At 40.2% G+C, this 17948-nt stretch overlaps 1 protein-coding gene across 1 annotated transcript in view; it reads right to left on the bottom strand.

Moving 5' to 3' along the window:
* lrp2b (low density lipoprotein receptor-related protein 2b) overlaps window positions 1–17948 on the bottom strand; it is a 42363-nt gene that overhangs the window by 5261 nt on the left and 19154 nt on the right. Inside the window, exons 39-67 of the mRNA XM_008436736.3 lie at window positions 17425–17897; window positions 16024–16471; window positions 15399–15564; window positions 15135–15293; window positions 14772–15061; window positions 13707–13910; window positions 13373–13615; window positions 12669–12794; window positions 12454–12573; window positions 12185–12316; window positions 11063–11264; window positions 10686–10981; window positions 8922–9438; window positions 8676–8831; window positions 8295–8465; window positions 7973–8196; window positions 7702–7879; window positions 6730–6926; window positions 6380–6625; window positions 6155–6283; window positions 5918–6037; window positions 5578–5694; window positions 4829–4945; window positions 4171–4308; window positions 3176–3298; window positions 2457–2585; window positions 1148–1279; window positions 942–1067; window positions 686–829 (exon numbers count right to left, since the gene is read on the bottom strand). Of these exons, the coding sequence (XP_008434958.3) occupies window positions 686–829; window positions 942–1067; window positions 1148–1279; window positions 2457–2585; window positions 3176–3298; window positions 4171–4308; window positions 4829–4945; window positions 5578–5694; window positions 5918–6037; window positions 6155–6283; window positions 6380–6625; window positions 6730–6926; window positions 7702–7879; window positions 7973–8196; window positions 8295–8465; window positions 8676–8831; window positions 8922–9438; window positions 10686–10981; window positions 11063–11264; window positions 12185–12316; window positions 12454–12573; window positions 12669–12794; window positions 13373–13615; window positions 13707–13910; window positions 14772–15061; window positions 15135–15293; window positions 15399–15564; window positions 16024–16471; window positions 17425–17897 (5823 nt within the window). The remainder of the gene's footprint in view (window positions 1–685; window positions 830–941; window positions 1068–1147; window positions 1280–2456; window positions 2586–3175; window positions 3299–4170; window positions 4309–4828; window positions 4946–5577; window positions 5695–5917; window positions 6038–6154; window positions 6284–6379; window positions 6626–6729; window positions 6927–7701; window positions 7880–7972; window positions 8197–8294; window positions 8466–8675; window positions 8832–8921; window positions 9439–10685; window positions 10982–11062; window positions 11265–12184; window positions 12317–12453; window positions 12574–12668; window positions 12795–13372; window positions 13616–13706; window positions 13911–14771; window positions 15062–15134; window positions 15294–15398; window positions 15565–16023; window positions 16472–17424; window positions 17898–17948) is intronic.

Here is a 17948-nt window from a genome sequence, read left to right as displayed (position 1 = left end):
GTTAGGATAGGTCTATGATGTATATAAAACAAGTTCATTACATTTTTTGCACAAAATCATTCTTAGATAGTGAGATAAAGGTGATATTTTTATGTTTATTTTCAACTTCTTTCAGAATGAGTTGTTTTAGGGCCTCTTGTCACTTTAAATCCTAATCCATATAAGCTGCAGCTGGCCACAAATCAAAATTTACACTTGCATCTGAAAATGCCTGCAAACAGATGCAAAACTACACATCTGTACATCTTTGAAAAGCAGAAGTGGAGCCTCCTGCAAAACCAACAAGAATGCAGCAAGTGGCTTTTGAACGGTAAGTCAGCAATAAAACACTCGTGTTTTCCAGCAGCCATTGTACATACAGTGGTAAAACAAACTGATCAAATGTGCTGGAGCTCTGCTTGGGTTTCTAGAGGGGCAAGGGTAGGCTGGGGTTGCTAGGTAATAGCGCAGTGTCTGTTAATTGTGGCTCAACAATCGGGATTTTTTTTGAAACGGCTCATTTTCCAGAAATTAAAAAACACTAACATATTGCAAAAAAAAAAAAGTCTGGGTAGTTTTTTAACGTGCATAGGATGTCTGATGTCTTAGAAGCAGTTGAGATCTAAATGGAAGTATAATAACATACAAAATGTGAATTTTGCACAAAATGTTCCCTTTAAAGCAAAGACTGATCCAAGCGTCTTACTGAATCCAGTGTTGTTGTGGTCCCAGTCGTAGTCCAGAGCCATGATGCGCTCCTCCTCTTGGAGGAAGTCGTGGTAAGTTTCCGCCTGCAGGTTGAACCTCCGGATCCGAACGCTCTCCGGCAGCAGCAGCAGAGGAGCGGCGCCTGAGGGAGAAGCACACGTTACGTGTTTTAGCACATATTTACCACGGTGAAAGGTCCCTCGATTTTTCATCACCCCTTAAGTTGCTTCAGGCCCATAAAAGATTGCTCTCACCTTCAGCCTCACACATCTTTCCATCACCCACTTTCCTGTAGCCAGATGAGCACTCGCAGTCGAAGCTTCCTTTGGTGTTCTTACACACCTGAGGACAGGTACCGTACTCTTTACACTCATCGATGTCTGCCAGAGAGAGAAAACTGTCAGGTTCTGAGAGGGAGAACAAGTGGTTTTGGACCTGTTTGGGTTGGGAATGTGTGTACCGAGACAGTTGTAGGTGTTGTCGGGGTCCACCTTATATCCAGTCCTGCAGGAGCAGATAAAGCCGGTACCGTCCAGGTTGGTGCAAACATGTTGGCAGAGATTCTCATCGCAGTTCCGATCTTGGCCGAAATCTGTATTCAGAGTTTGTGGAGAAAAACAAACAAACAAACAATAAACAAAATATTGTTAAAGAACTCAAGAAGAAGATGAAAGAAGAATAAGAAGAATTTAAATTTTTATGAAAATATCAAAACAGTTAATCAGAAAATCTGATCTTTTTATTACCTACTACCTAGTTTCAAGGGTTTGCAGCTATTTCATAAAAACACTTCAAAACATTTCAAGACCCTTTTTAAGATTGATACATCAGTTAGGAAAATAATCTAACTTGCTTTAACCTCTTACTTAACTCAAGATTAGCAAAGCTAACAACTAAAGCGAGTTAAACAGAACGTTGCAGTTCAAAACTGTAATATTTTAATGTCATTTTTGCAGAGATAAAATACTTTTACTGCAAAAACACAGAATATTATCAAGTATTCTTGTCTAGTTTCTAGTGCAAATATCTGTGTACACTTGAAATACGAGAAAACTAACTTATAAGTAATTTCTCAGCAAGACATGTGAGCTTCTTTTAAATCAATAATTCCTTAATATTCTTGAAAAAGTGCTAGTTATAAGTGAAATAATCTGCCAGTGGAACAAGACATTTTCAAATTATAATATGAGAAAAATATCTTATTCCACCGCCAAATTATTTCACTTATAACTAGAACCTTTTGAGCAACATTAAGGAATTGATTTAAAACAAGTTCCTATATTATGGTTGAGAGAAAACAGCTTTGTTTTCTCTCAAGTTTACCAAGACATTTTCATTAGGAACTAGACCAAATATACTTGGTAAGATTTTGTGTTTTTGAGGTGTTTAAATTTTTAAAAACTTGTCTTCTTGTAAGTCAAACATGGTTTTGTATCGCCAAAGCTAGGCTAGAAAATTCTAGTTTTAAAAGGGTAACAAGTAAAATTTTGTGTTATTATGTTATAACCGTAACACCCAGTAGCAGATGTGAAGCTGTTTTTAATCATCCAGCCCTATCAGTAGAGTAACCTAACAACCAATTAAGCAACTAAAGCAAAAATGGCAGCCGGTGAGTCTAATATACGTCTGTAATTGGAATGAAACCCCCCCCAAAAATCAGACATTTTTGGTGAATAAATGTCCAATTTTTGTCTAATTTTTTTTAACAATAGACATAGAATAACTCAAATATGTTTTCCATAAGGTTAATAAGTGTTGGTGTTACTCACTGCAGCCTATTTCATCTGTCCGGTCCCCACAGTTGTCGTTGTGGTCACAGACGTAAGGCAGGGCCACACAGTGTCCGTTGGTACATTTAAACTGTTCCAGGGTGCAGGGGGCCAGGGTGGGCTCACGGCCTGTCAAAGACGCACAATTATTTATTAAAGAGACCTAAAGATCAATTTTTTTTCCAAACACACTATGATATCAAACACTAAGATGCCCCACAGAAACAATGGCTGCATGCTGTAACATGATATGACCAACAAACAATTTATTTTCCGTGAACAAGCCAGTGGGAATGTCTACCCGGCTCCTAACAATATAATCTTCTCTAAGAATAATTTGATGGATGTTTAAGCTGATTGTGCAACATTTTCATGAAGTGAACTACTTTCTTATCATCTGGAAGCCGGAGGCGTTGTGACCTCTGGGGTCACTGGCTTTACATCGGGATTTCCCGTTTCACTGACCTCGGTTCAGCAAAGGTCGGAGCATTAGAGGGGTTTAGACTAATGCTTGGCAATCTCAGAAACTTATCATAAATCTGGTTATGGCTACATTTAAAAGACAAAACAAATGCACAACAACAGTTCTGCACTTAGCCTGATTTGTAGCTTGCAGATGTGGAATTGTCCACATGTTTCTAAGTTTGCTTTGGATGTGGTGTTGTGGTTTATAGAGGCAGATAAAATGTCGTGCGTGTGTGTGTGAGTGTAAATCATACAGAGGTTTTCGTCTTCATCGCTGCCGTCTCCGCAGTCGTCCTTCATGTTGCACAGCAGGCCTGCGTAGACGCAGTAGCCGTTGGCACAGCGGAACCTGGACGGCATCTCACAGGTGACGTTCACTGATTAAAAACAAATATGATTTTAAAAATAAAATAATTAAGTTTTCTTTTTATCACCCTTTTTATCCATCAAGGCTTGTAGCTCATAATAAATATATTAAATTCCATGTCTGAAGTTCAGATGTATATTAAAAAAAAGGATGAACAGGTTGAAAATGCCTTAACGTGAATTGATTAGGGTAAATATTTTAACGACAACTTGGTCAGTGAGTGGGACGCTTAGAAACCTAACAAACCAGCTACCTAGATATGGATTTCTGGCAGCATTTAGCTTTTATTCCAGCTTTTAGACCATCCTGAGAAACTCCAATTTCTCTCAACAACTGTCTCACTTGCAGACTTTACATTAGACACCATGAAGTAGTTATTGTTCTCCATGAAATCAGTTTAACTTGTGATGGTTTCACAGAAATGTAGATCTTAAAAATGTTGTTTTAAAGCCCCAACTCAAACGGTAACACAGTGAAAGTCTATAGTTAGTTTTCTTACGGCAACATGTCACATATTGTGGTTCTAAGTGAAGTCAAACTATTGATTTAGGATTTATTGTTAATTTAGATTAGCTCAAAGACAGCTTATTATTTTGAGCTTTTTTGTGTTGACGATAAGAACTCACATATGTACATGAAGACATTCTCATCAGAAACGTTTATGTTTTAAAATTACGAATCTGCTTTAAAAAAGGGCAAAAAAGCTGCCTGAGATTTATTTAATGTTGCTAATTTTGGACGCTTCTGGTTTTCAGGCTATAAACTGCGAAGCCATTTGACCTTAAAATGTAATACAGACAATTAAGATAAAAAAAAAGAAAAAAAGCTAAAATAAAACTTTTAACAGAATATTATAAGCATAAAAATGTTCATTTTTCTCACAGCAAAGACTGAGCACTTCATCGGAGCGATCGCCACAGTCGTCGACGCCGTCACACACCCAGGTCGGACTCACACACAGCCGGTTCGCGCACTGGAACTGGTTGGGAGGACACCAACGGCCTCCTGGGTAACGAGTTGCTGGAAAAGTCGGAAGAATCAGAGAATCACATTGCTGCAAAAAATATTAATGATTCATAAACTGAATTATTTCTAACGACACAAAAACATTTCTCAAAATGTAGTTTAACAAGATGAATAAACTCCAGTGCATCACTTCAATACATTTTTGTTGCATGTAAGTGAAGAAAGACTTTTTAAAACTTGTGTTTAAGGATTAGTTACAAAACTGAAGTAAAACATGAGAAGAAATGAACTAATCTGCTGTTAAGCTTTCAAACATTTATGGCTTTTACAGATTTTCCAGTCTGCAAATTTCAATTTTGAATAAAAAAGGAGCTTAATTTTAAATCTCAGTGAAAATTAAGTTTTCAGTAATTTAAGGTAGTATACTGGAAAAGATTTGTGTTTATTTTAATCATAAAGTTGCAAACCAATGTGTTACGTGATCATTTTTGAAGCCAATAAATAATCTGGAATAATGTTTCTATTTTTGTAAAAAATACCTGGGAAGGTTTTGTTAGTTTTCGTGTTTACTTACGACAGCTGGTCTCGTCAGATAAATCCAGACAGTCGGCCCGGCCGTCACACTGCAGCGCGACGGGGATGCAGTGACCCGAGTCGCACTGGAAGAAACCCGGGCGACATGTCAGCAGCTCTGAAGGAAAGAAAAGCACAAATCATTGTCTCTAAGCATCCTCTTGTTTCAAAATACTTGAATTATTTTCCAGAGTCAAATAATTTTTGTTTTATTATTAATGTTATTACTTTAGGGAGATCTGATTTTCCCTGAAAATGCTTCATCTGCTCTACAAATCATGGCGTCATGAAACTGTCCTTGAAATTAAAAAAGGATTATTATAATTATTATTATTAGATTTGCCAAATCTGGACTGGATTATGTTTTTTTGTAAAAATTTTAAAAAGTAGCAGTTTAACTGGTGACTGATGTGGAAGAAACTTAAGACATACAGGTCAAGTTTTCAGACAAAAGTTGTCTAAAGCCCAAAAACAGCTAAATATAAGTCAAAAACTGAAAAAATAGAAAATGGAAAATTCAAGACACATATATAAACAATGCAGGGTATATAAATATAAATAAAAATTACATTTTTTAACTTCTAGTATAAAGAATAAAGTCTGGAAAGAAGCATTTTCAGTGCTCAGTGATTCCAGACCTACAAAGTATCAAAAGCAAACTTAACACTTTTCACTTCTGTGCAGGAACGCTGATAAACGTAGAGCTGCAAACAAAAAGCAAAGTGGGTTTTAAATGCACTGCACACTCACCGCAGTCTCGTTCATCCGAGTTGTCTCCGCAGTCGTTGTCATGGTCGCACCGCCAGGTTCCAGGGATGCATTGAGCGTTGTCGCATCGAAACTCGCTTTCAGTGCAAGACCTTGGCTCTGGGGGGGAAAAAAAAAAAATCAATCACAAAGAAACATTTATCTACACCCTGCCTGAAAGCAGCTGATTCATCTGATATGAAACTTAAAAGGAAGGGAGAATAAATTAACATTTATTAGATAAAAAAATGGCATAATCTATAAAGCAATAAAAACATGGATGTAATATTTTGCGAAAGTTTCAACAACGACTGAGTTAAAGGATAAAGAATCAAAGACTTACCGCAGTTTCTCTCATCCGATCCATCGCCGCAGTCGTTGGCGCCGTCACACTTCCATCGTATGGGAACACAGCGGTGGTTGTCACAGCGGAAATCTCCCAGAGGGTCACAGGTCAGCTCCTCTGTTTGGGCGATTCAACGCATGGTCAGTGTACAATGACTGTTTGCAATCAGGTAGAAAACTCTTCAAAAGTAACAAAAGAATATCGAAGGACAAGAAGATCAGATGTGGAACTGACCGCAGCCTTCCTCGTCGCTGTTGTCCAGGCAGTCGTTTGTGCCGTCGCAGCGGGCCCACTGAGGAACGCAGCGGTAGTTTGTCTTGCAGGAAAACTCTGTGTCTTCATCGCACTTGTATTCTGGACCCACTGAGAAGATGCAGAAAGATAAACGAGAGGTGAGATCTGAAACTGTAAGACGTTCCAGTAACACCAGACCTCCACTGGATCCGTTCTGATTCTTACTGCAGGTTTCAAACGGCTCGTCTGATCCGTCTCCGCAGTCGTCCTGGGCGTCACACACGTAGCTCGAAGGGAGGCAGCGGCCGTTGGCGCACTTGAACTCTCCAGGTCGGCAGGTCTTCTGAGCACAAGTCTCTGCGTCCTCGTCGCTGCCGTCAGTGCAGTCGGTGACGCCGTCGCAGTGCCAGGACACAGGGATGCACTTCTTGTTTTTACACTGGAACTGGTTAACCTCGCATCGATGATCGCCTACGAGAACACGAAACCCGACAAGAGCCCACTTCCACTGAGAATCTGACCAGATTTGATTAACTGATGTGTTTAATGTTTTCAGGTTTATGAAACTCCCATACTGCAGAGGGCAGCGTCCTCATCTGAGCTGTCGGGACAGTCTGGGTGTCCGTCGCAGAGGAAACCGGGGAAGGTGCAGTTCCCGTCCCAACACTGGAACTGGCCGATGGGGCAGTACCGAGGTGGACACGTCTGAGGTTCGTCTGAACCATCGCCGCAATCCGATTGGCCGTCGCACTTCCACCATATAGGCACACATCTAGAAAAACACACAAGAGATAGACAGACAATAGATAAACCTTTTTAATTAATTTTCCCTTCATATTTCCTTTTTTGAATTTTTATGAACAGAGATGTTTTTAATTTTCCCTTTTTATTTGATCATGAGCAAATATTGTAATATGTCAGTCATCCAATTCAAGTTGAAGAACCTTTGTAACTACTGTAAATAATTATTTAATTTATTAAACTGGTTAATCAAATGTTAAAAATCCTTACATATTAAATTCTCTAATATTTATTTGTTTTATATTTCTTTTCACTAATCTAAGTGACATTGGATTAATCACTAATAAACTAGTCACTAAGCCCTGGCCACTGATTTTGTAAAATTGGGAGACAATATAAATGAATCTGTTGCAACAAAAAAATGTTTAAAATCAGTAAACTGTAATAAATAATTTTAAAATGTAAGTATTTTATTTTGTATTTTATAAACTGTGAAAACATATCTAGTTAATTTACGCACTTCTTTAATTTTTTATTTATTTCCCTCCAAACTTATCTTTGTATCAAATCAAGTAAACATTAGCCCTCATGGCTAAATCTGTTTATAGATTAATTTGCACTGTCCCTTAATAAATAAATTCAAATTCAAATTGTGACCCTTGTGCCTCTCTTAAAATATGTTAATTATTATAATTTTATTAGATTTCATTTCTAAAGTTTAGTGAAACATCTTTGATTTGATGAATAAATATAACAGCGGATTCTGAAATGAGACGATACGAAGCATCGTTTTGCGACAGACTAACTTCTCGTTGTCTCCACAGCGGAACTGGGTGCTGGAGCAATCTGCCACACACTGGATCTGGAATCCCACCGCGATGCCGATGAAGTGGTCCGGACACTCGCAGGAAGCTTGCTGGCCTCCAGGCGCGATCAGGCACAGATGGCTGCAGGTCAGGTGATGTGAGGTGCAAGGGTTCTCAACTGGCGAATAAAATTATCCAAAAAATAAATTAAAAATCACTGTTGTAGTAGTCTGCTCAAACACTCAATTTAAAATGGATTGTATTGATTTACTTCTAGGCTGCCTGTAGGGGTGGTGGACTCTGATGTCATATGGCCGATGGGTGTTGTTCCCCATGATGACGCGCTGCTCGCCGGTATATTTATGCGCTCTCTCTAAGGTGTGAGTGTTCCAGTCTGTCCAGTAGATCCAGTCTTCAAACAGGGAAGCAGCAAAGACGTGAGGAAGAGTCCCAGCGATGGCCCGGTGTCGGTTCTGGCCGTCCATGTCTGCATAGCTAAAATATTTAAACAAAAATGAGAGGAAATTTGTATGTGCAAAAGGAAAACACCTTTTCACGGTTTGTGAATGCACTGTAATTTTTTAGTAACTCACTCCAAAAAGTTAAGATGTGAATCAGCAAAGAAGATTTTGTTGGTGGTGTAGTCGATGGTCAGAGCGTTGGGCCACTCCAGTTTGGTCGTGATAATGGCGCTGATGTTCCTGCCGTCCATGCCGACTCTGCCGATGTACGCTTTGTCGCCCCAGTCTGTCCAGTACAGCCATCTGAGAAAAAGAGACATTCAGGGAAGAAGGAGGAGGACGAGGAAAAGTCAGATAATGATGCATATTAATACATAATGCATAATGCATACGATTAGATCTTAAAGTTACAAAAATGTCTCACAGAAACACTTAAAAAACATTTTTTTTGAGTTACTCAACAACTTTAAAGCTTGTGCTTCATTGTGCGTGTGTGTGTGGGTGTGTGTGTACCCATATTTGGGGTTGATGGCCACGGCGCGCGGTCGGCCGATGAAATACGTGTCATTTCCGTTTTTAAACTCTCCGGTCACCAGCTTCTTCTGGTAGCGCCCGTCCAGCTCCATCACATGAACCGAGCTATAATAACTATCCACCCAGTACAGCTTCCTGCAAGATGCAAAACATTCTTACTTTAATTGCAAACATTTGATTATAATGTATAAGCTCAAAACTTTACGTTGCTCTCTTTTTACTCACCTTGCCACCCAGTCTACTACCAGGCCTTCAGCTCCTCCGATGTTATGAGCCACTAGTGTCTCTCTGCCGGTGCCGTCAAAACGCATCCTCTCAATCTTTCCAGCACCCACATCCAGCCAATACAGCCATTTCTCATAGTCATCATAATCTATAGCGACTGCACTGGACAGGTCCTGCACCGCTATGCCAGACTTCGTCCCGTCTACGTATAAATAACGGATGTAGTAGCGATTGGTGTACAACAGGTACGAGGGGATGCCGCTGTTCTGGCGACAGGTGCGTCCGTCCGGTTCGCGGATGTACCCAGGAGCGCATTTACAGTGGAAGGAGCCGACGACGTTCTCGCAGATCTGGCTGCACACGGCGGGCGTGGTGGTGCACTCGTTGATGTCCTCGCAGGCTTTGCCATCGGGCATGAGGCGGTAGCCCGGGTTGCAGGAGCAGTAATAGCTGGTGAGGGTGTCTGTGCAGAGCTGAGCGCACTGATGGACCTGTGTGTTCAGACACTCATTGACTCCTAAGCAGGAGGAAAAAACATAAAGATTAGTTTTGCACTGACAAGATTTAAGAAAGCAGAAATAGCTCAAAAACTCTAATTACTCCAATTAGAGTTGGGAAAAATTATAATGTATTTACATTTTTTTAGTTTAAACAGCCCAATGTAGCAGATCTTGGTATGTTTTCTACAGAAGAGATTCTGACTTTTTTCACAGAATTTTGACTTAAATCTTCTGAGAAAAAAAATCAGAAAAAAGTTAGAATTTTGAGAAAAGTCTTTTTTTTAAATTGCCCTAATCCTCTTCCATACTTCTCTATGTTTTTGTTGATAAATGAACAAATAAATCTCCATAAAATACATTATACATATGTAGATTTTTGAAACACACGCCATGACCTAAAACAGTGATCCACAGTTAGCATGAGGCAAGGCACACTTGCTAAAAGTTGGAACAAAGTTTGGATGCATGTTTTGAAGGAGAAGATGCGCCACCTGGTGGACAAACAGCACAAAATACAATCGTAACAAGAATCTTGTAGACTGAATGTGAGTGAAATCTACAAGTCAACGACTTGATCCAATCTGCTGGATTTCCTTAGAATAATAACTGTAGCTTAATGCACTGTTTAACAACTAGGATTAGGACTGAAGTGAAATGATGTGACTCAAGATGAGATTTGTTTTGGATTGTCTCTATATAAAAACACCGCAAAAACAAGTAGTTTTGTCTAGTTTCTTGTACAAATATCTTAGTACGTTTGAAATAATACAAAACTAACTTAAAATTACTTTTCAGCAAGATAAAGGAGCTTGTTTTAAGTCAATTGTTTCACTTATAAAAACAGTTTCTCCATGTTTTTAATAAAATAATCAGCCAGTGTAACGTACTTTTTCATCAATGTTAAGAAATTATTGACCTAAAACAAGCTCCTACATCTTGCTGAGAAAGCAGTTTTCTCTTATTTCAAGTATACTAAGAAACAGGACCAAAAATACTTGGCAAGATTTTGAGGTTTTGCACGGTAAAATTTAATTAAATTGAATTGAACTGAGACAACTATTCTACAAATAAAATACTTGAGCTACAAAGTCAATCTCTCCAGTAAAAACGGCTTAAAATAAAAACAAAGGAACGGCCCATCATGCTCTCAGGATCTCATCTGGGTTAATCTGTCTTAAAACATATCCTGTTTAGGTGACACCTTTAATCTGTCTTCACTGTAACCAATCAAACACAGTAAAGTACATGAGCTCATTTCTCTCACCGCAGCCTTTTTCGTCGCTGTTGTCCTGGCAGTCTTTCTGCCCGTTGCACACCTTGTGGAGGTCAATGCACTCTCCTGAGCTGCACATGTACTGCTGGGGCGAGCAGGTCGGCTGCGGCGTGACACACAGGCTGTCGGCCTCGTCTGAACCGTCCAGGCAGTCGTTACCCCCGTCGCAGGTGTAGGAGGCGGGGATGCAGGCTCCGTTCCCGCAGGTGAACTGGCTGCTGCTGCAGGTGTCGTACTTACAGTTCATCTCGTCGCTGCCGTCTCCGCAGTCGTTCACGCGGTCACAGCTGGGAGAGGTAGAGCGTCAGGGTTAGGTTGAGCTAAATAAACGTCTTGCTTTCCTGCTTTTACGAATGTTTCACACGCACTGGTATGGGATGAGGATGCAGAGTCCGTTGGCACAGGCAAACTCGTTCATGTGGCAGTTCCGGATGGGACAGTTCTGCAGCTCGTCGGCTGCGTTGGCGCAATCTTTCTCCCCGTCGCACACGGCGTTCAGCGGCACGCAGCGAGGGTGACCCGGGTACCAGGTGGGACAGGTGAACTGGTTGGAACTGCAGGTACGCTCACCTACAGCACAAAGAGAAAAGTAATACGGTAAAATGTGTGTTTCAGGATCTGTCTTGACAAGGTGTAGCCTAATAAAGTGAATGAGAAAAGTATTCATAAAGTCTTTCATATTTTGTTGTGGCAAAATCACCAAATTTGATGTATTTTATTGGAATCTTATGTCAGATCTCGAGTCTTTAAGATCAGATGAATTAAATAAGTGGTTCAGTATGAGGCCAATACAAAACATTTTTACATACTATGATCAGCTGTGCTGGAGCAAGAACATATCTTCAAATAGGACATTGGGTCCTTAGGAATGGAGTCACTCACTCCATTAAGAGCAATAGATTAATACAAAGTAGCGCAAAAGTGTAAACTAAAATTATTCTCTCTTGGTTAAGTATTCGCGGAATTATATTTGTAAAAATTCATCTATTTTCAAATGTTTGTACATAGACCAGATCAAAAATATGTGAAATTGCAGCTACTTGATTATTGGCTGGCATTTGCAAAGCAACCAATCAAGGAGCGGGATTCATTTTCCTTTATGCTGATTGGCTGTACGCCTAAGACTGGAAATAAGGAAGACTGGAGATGTTAGTTAGAACTGAAACAGTTTCCACTGAGCACATTAAAACATATTAAAGTACATTTAGGGTTTAAACTATTGAAATTGAAAAGGGGTCTCAAGTATGAGGTCGTGTTTTGCAACCCCAAAATGAAAACACTTTTAGAAGTCACCTAGTAACAAGTTTACATCAATTTTAGATCTTTATTTGGTGAATATTTTTGAAAACCTTTCCAGCTCATATTTACTCTTCGGTCGGTTTGTCAGATCAAGTTCCAGTAAAATACTTCAAAATCAGAGATTGTAACGTAACAGTACTTTAAGAATCAAAAGTGTTATGAATACTTTTCAAGTAAAACCGCTGCCTCACCACACTGCAGTTCTGGAGCCTCGTCACTGTTGTCCCAGCAGTCATTGTTGCCGTCACAAACCACAGACTGAGGGATGCAGTTCCCGTTGCTGCATGTGAACTCGCCAGCAGCACATGTTCTGACTATGTCCTCTGCACAAAAACAGAGAAATACCTTTAAAATACACTTCAATGTGACTCAAAACATCAAATTAAGACAACACATTTTCATATATGCAAGAAAACGATTCTTAAGAGATATATTTTAAGCTTAAATAGAGAAGGTTTACCACAAGAAGGAGGCTCATCTGTCTTATCGGTGCAGTCAGGGATGGAGTCGCAGACCCAAGACTGAGGAATGCATTTTCCTGCATCACAGCTGAACTGATTGGCAGCGCATGTACGGCCAACTGCAGGCGTGATGCATAAAAAACGAAATTCAGAATAAACAACTAAAGTTTTCATGATTGAGTCTGTTTAAAGAAAGTTTCTTTTGGTATTTTACCACAGAATAGGGGATTCTCGTCGCTGTTGTCGCCACAGTTGTTGAAGCCGTCACACAGGTTTTCAGGGTAGATGCAGATATTGTTGTGTTCGCACTTGATCTGGCCACCTGGACACACACGGTCAGCTGGAATAGGAGGGAGATGAGAGCTTCAGTACCTCATAGATATGACTTATACTGTAACGCAGAATATATTAATCTGACTAATAATGCTTTTTTTTATTTGTCAGCACCTTTCTGTTTCATTTCAATAGAAATTAAATGAGAAAAATGACAATGCATAGGCCAACGTGAACAGATGCGTTTTGAATTGTGATTTGAAAGTAGAAAGATTTTGGTAAGAAAACAGAAGAAACAGTGAGGTGGATTCTGTTCGTATTCCATCAATACTTTAGCTTAGTTGCTCAGAAACGCCAGATAATCTGGAAATTTTTCTGTAAGTAGTAAGTTTTCTGCACATTTTCCCAATAAAAATTTAATAATAAAATTTGCAGAAATGACAATGGAAGGTAGATAGATGAAAAGACTGGTGCATAAAAGGAGAAATAGTTGGACTAACTATGAACTAAGCGATAAATAAATGGATGAAAAACGATTTAAATTGAATTCAGCACTCTCCCAGACTTTTTAAAACCACGTTGCCCCTCCATGTAGATCTAAACTCATTGCTCCGTGAATCAACCTCTCGCCCTGTCGTTACTCACGGCAGTTGATTTCATCAGACGTAATGTTGTCTCGACAGTCGTTGCGGCCGTCGCAGACGTAGGCCGAGTTGATGCAGCGTCCGTTGGCGCAGGTGAACTCCGTCGTCGGGTTGCAGGTGGGGAAGGCGCAGCCCCGCTCATCGCTGTTGTCACCGCAGTCGTCGGTGTAGTCGCAGACGTAGGTCATTGGGACGCAGCGACCGTTGTCGCAGGTGAAGTCCATTGGAGAGCAAGTGTGGAAAGCTAGGAAGCAAAATAAGAGATCATAGCTTTTTACATAAACAAGTAATCATTTTATACAGTAAAGGCATAAAAATAAATTTTTCTGTCTCACCGCACACTCTCTCCAGCTCATCGGAGTTATCTTTGCAGTCGTTGAAGCCGTCGCATTTCCAGCGAGCTGAAATGCAGTTACCGTTGAGACAGGTGAACTCTTCCGGCTTACAGCGCTTCCCTGTGTCTTTGATGCAGTCTTTGCCGTTATTTGCTAGGTACCAACTCCCCTCGTGAGGACACTGGCATTCCGGGCCCACTGGACCTGCAGGAGCGACGAGAGAGAAAGTGAGAGATAGTAACAGAAGCAGAGCTAATTAATGTCTCTTTTTGTTGCGGAGGCTCTAAACTAAAGACGCCTTAAATCTTTGGTTTAGTCATTTTACACTGCCGGAAAATATTAAATTAAAGATGTAAGTAATTTTACGCTGTCGTATAGAACCGGCCGACAAATCAATTTATTGATTAATCACATTTTTTGGGTTTTGAAGAGTTAATTTTTGGAAAATCAGATATTTTTTTCCACCAATGCACTCCTTGGGTTTCTGATCAGAGTGATGTCAGAACATCCAGAGCCACCATCTTGTTTGATAGTTTCTATTTATTTTTTATTCAGGTCAACACTATGACTGAACACTATGACTGAACATTAGGGCCAGCCTAAGATTATTTCTTTTTCTAAATTACGAGAATAAAGTCAGAATATTTCAAGAATTCAGTCTTGTGACAATAAAATTTAAATAATATAAAGGATAAAGTTTTTGTGACACAAAAATTATGAAGACAATTTACATAGGAAATGTAAATTCCTATGTAAGCATCTTGAAAAGTTACAAAATCAAAGAGTGAATTTCTGCCAAAAGATGTAAGATTAATCTCAGAAATATTCCAGAAAAGACTGAAACATTTTCAAATTTAGAAACTCAGAAGTCTCCATGTTTTTTTTCTAGAAAATGTCCGACTTTTTCTAGCAAATTTTCGACTTTTCAAGCTAAAAATCTTCCTCAAAATTCCTATTTTTTGACAGAAATGTACTCCTCTTTTTTTCTATCTGCCTAATACGTAATTTCGCCCGGCCCTACTGCTGCGTCTTTTTTCAGCAATGAAATGATGAACAGGTTCTCACCCGAAACGCAGATGTGACTGCAGCCTCCGTTGAACTGCTGACAAAAGCTGACACACGCCTCCTGCTTGGAGCTCGCGTAGATGTGGATGTCGTTGGGTCGGTACTGCAAGTCCTGGGCTAGCACTGTGTAACCCGAGCCGTCGTCCTTCCCGGCCCTGAACACGCCCCGCTCCGTCCAGTCCGTCCAGAAGATGTCCTGCTGAAACACGGTCATGGAAAACGGGTACTGGACTCCCTGAAGAATCACCTCTCGATTCTCGCCGTTCAGGGTGGCCCGCTCGATTTTGTCACTGTTGAAAAACACGAATAGAGAAATGAGGGAAAGTTTACTTTCTTTAGGGAAGAGGGATGTTTTAGACTTACAGCGAGGCGTCAGCCCAGTAGAGCATCCTCTCCTCATAGTCGATAGAAAGGCCGTTTGGTGTCATCAGACTGTCGTTGACGATGGCGGTCCGGAAGTTCCCACCTAGCGTCGCCCTCTCAATCTTAGCTGGAGTTCCCCAATCAGTCCAGTACAAGTAACTGGGAATAGACAATGCAACAAAATTAAAGGAGACATTACATATTACAGATGTGTAAAAATACAATTAAATCAGTTTGAATTGAAACATTTAGCGTTTTTTTTACCCATAGCACGGGTCAACGATGATGCCTCTGGGACGGTCTGCGTGAGCAATGATTGAGCGGTTCTGCCCATCCAGGCCAACCGACTGGACATTACGCCTAGCGTAGTCGGTGAAGTAGAGACGCTTGTGGATCCAATCATACGCCAGCCCGTCTGGATCATCCAAGTCTGGGAAGTAAGTGAATGTGAGATGTTAAAAAACAAAGAGATCAAAAATAAGCCCGTCGCAATAAATCAAAGAATTACAAAATGAATTAAATCAAGCTCGATCATTTCCATTTGCATGTTTGATTGTTTTTCTGAAATGGCTAAATGACACAAAAGGCTTCATTCTGGTGTACTGGCCTAAAAGGACAATTTTGTTTTGAGACGTCAGCATCCATTTTATTTGTTGTTTTGTTTATTTATTTTTGATATTTAAAATGTTTTTCACTTCTGGTTTTAGCTGTTCAAGGGAAATCAAAGGTTATTGATCTCTGTGTACTTGCATTATTTTGTCCTTACATTATATTGATTGAGAATGGTCTCAAAACAACATTATTGTTTCCTGGGTCAAGTTATTGTCCTGGAAAATTTATTATCGTGACTCTAATGAAGAGTGACGAAGATGCTTTGCAGTAAACTCACCTGAGGCCAGGATTACAGGCGGACTGGTGATCGACGTTGTTGTGATGTAGCCGATGATGCTCCGACCAATCCCCTTCGACTGGGTGTAGAAAATTCGCCTCTCTTTGTAATCGAAATCCAACGCTATAACATTGTAGCCCAAGTCCACCGTGGGGAAGGGAAGGCTGTGATCCGTCGGGTCCAACCTTACGCTATTCAGCGTGTAGTCGGTGGTGAAAACTAAAAACTCGTCCTGGCCGTAACCGCATGAGACTCCGTTACTAAGGAGCGAGCCGTGAGCGCAGGCGCATTTGGGTTGCTTCTGCTCGGGAATGGCGAAGCAGAGCTGCTGGCAGCGTCCGTTGTCTTCGTGGCAGGGGTTGAAGCCCACCAGGTTGGCGGAGGTGGGCTGAACGTGAGAGTCGAAGGCGGCGACATCCATCACCCCGCCAAGGCTGTCCCGGATCACCTGGCAACGATAAAAACATATTTACTGCTTAATAGGCAGGACAGGAAACCTTGAAATCACTATTAATTATTAACAGGTGGAGATTATGGTGGGATATTCCTGCAGAGGTCAAGCTGCAAACATAAAGCCTGCAAAAACCATGGAGAAGAAGGGAAGGCAAAATGAGGATGCTTAGAATGAGTCGGAGAGAGATGCAGGAGTCTGTGGCTTTACAAAACCAAAAGCGTTTAAAATGGTTTTGATTATGGATGCAACAAAAAAATAGTAATTACAGATGTTTTATTCCATAAATTCTATAACAGGCTTTTGAAAGTAACTAATTTCAAATTATGAAACATATCTTTCTTCATTTTCCATATTTATAGAAGTGGCTAATCTCTTTCTACAAAATTGCTTTTTTTCTTTTGTAATAGAGGAATCATTTAGTTCTGAAATCTGAAAACAAAAATATATTTTAATTTTGTTAGCTTTCATAATAAAACATTTGATGTAAATTTAGAAATTTTTTTTTTTGCGACTGTCTTCATGAATATTCAGAGCTAAAAAATCTTAAATTAAATGCTTTGCTAGACTTTTAGGAACCCAGTACTGTTTTACTGCTTGATGCTGATAGTGTTTACGTTACTCCAAACTTACATTTTTCTGCAATTTAACTAATAAAATATGCTTGAAAACATAAAGATTAAAATTTATTGGACAGTAAGAGAGCATAATGAAGTTATTAAAAGTGATTGGAATAAAATTAATACATAAGTTTTATTTTCTGCAAAATACTTCTTAAATTGGGACAGAATAAAGGTTTATTATTTCTATTTATCGCAGTTTTTTATACAATTGCTATTAATGAAATAATTATTTACAATTTTTACAAATAATATTCTGCATATGGTTTATCCAATTACTTTAAGATTCGTGGACATATTTCTTGTTTTGAAATGAAACCCATGACTCACTTCTGGCTGGTCCGTATTGGCCGGGTCTTTACTGGCCTGGAAAAGCTTGTCAAGCTTCTTATCCACCCACAGCATGTAGTTTCCAAAAATAGCCAATCCTGTTGGAGACGGATAGCGGCTCCCGTAGCGGATGATCTCCCGCTCCGTCCCATCTGCGGCCATGCGGGAGATCATGTCAAGAACGTCGTCAGTCCAGTACAAGAAGTTGTTGGTGTAATCGACAGTCAGACCCCGAGGCGACGCCAGGCTCGCCGAGGCCAAAACTGTGCGATTTGTCCCGTCCAGCAGGGCGCGCTCAATCTTGGGTGACTGGCCACCGTCCGTCCAGAACAGGTAGCGGAGTTTGGGGCTGACCGCCAGGTCTCTGGGCTGGTCCTCAAGACTCCTCACTAGAATCAGTCTGTAGGAGGAGTTGATGGACAGAACCTCCAGAAAGGTTTCTTTCTCAAAGGCGTTGGTGAAGTACAGATTGCCTGAAATTTGAACATGAAATGTAATTCAATAACTGCGATCTTCCGCACAAA

Source organism: Poecilia reticulata, chromosome 19, assembly GCF_904066995.2.
Source record: "Poecilia reticulata chromosome 19, P_reticulata-male-v2, whole genome shotgun sequence".
NCBI classification, from domain to species: domain Eukaryota; kingdom Metazoa; phylum Chordata; class Actinopteri; order Cyprinodontiformes; family Poeciliidae; genus Poecilia; species Poecilia reticulata.
This window is presented reverse-complemented; position numbering and strand designations above follow the sequence as displayed.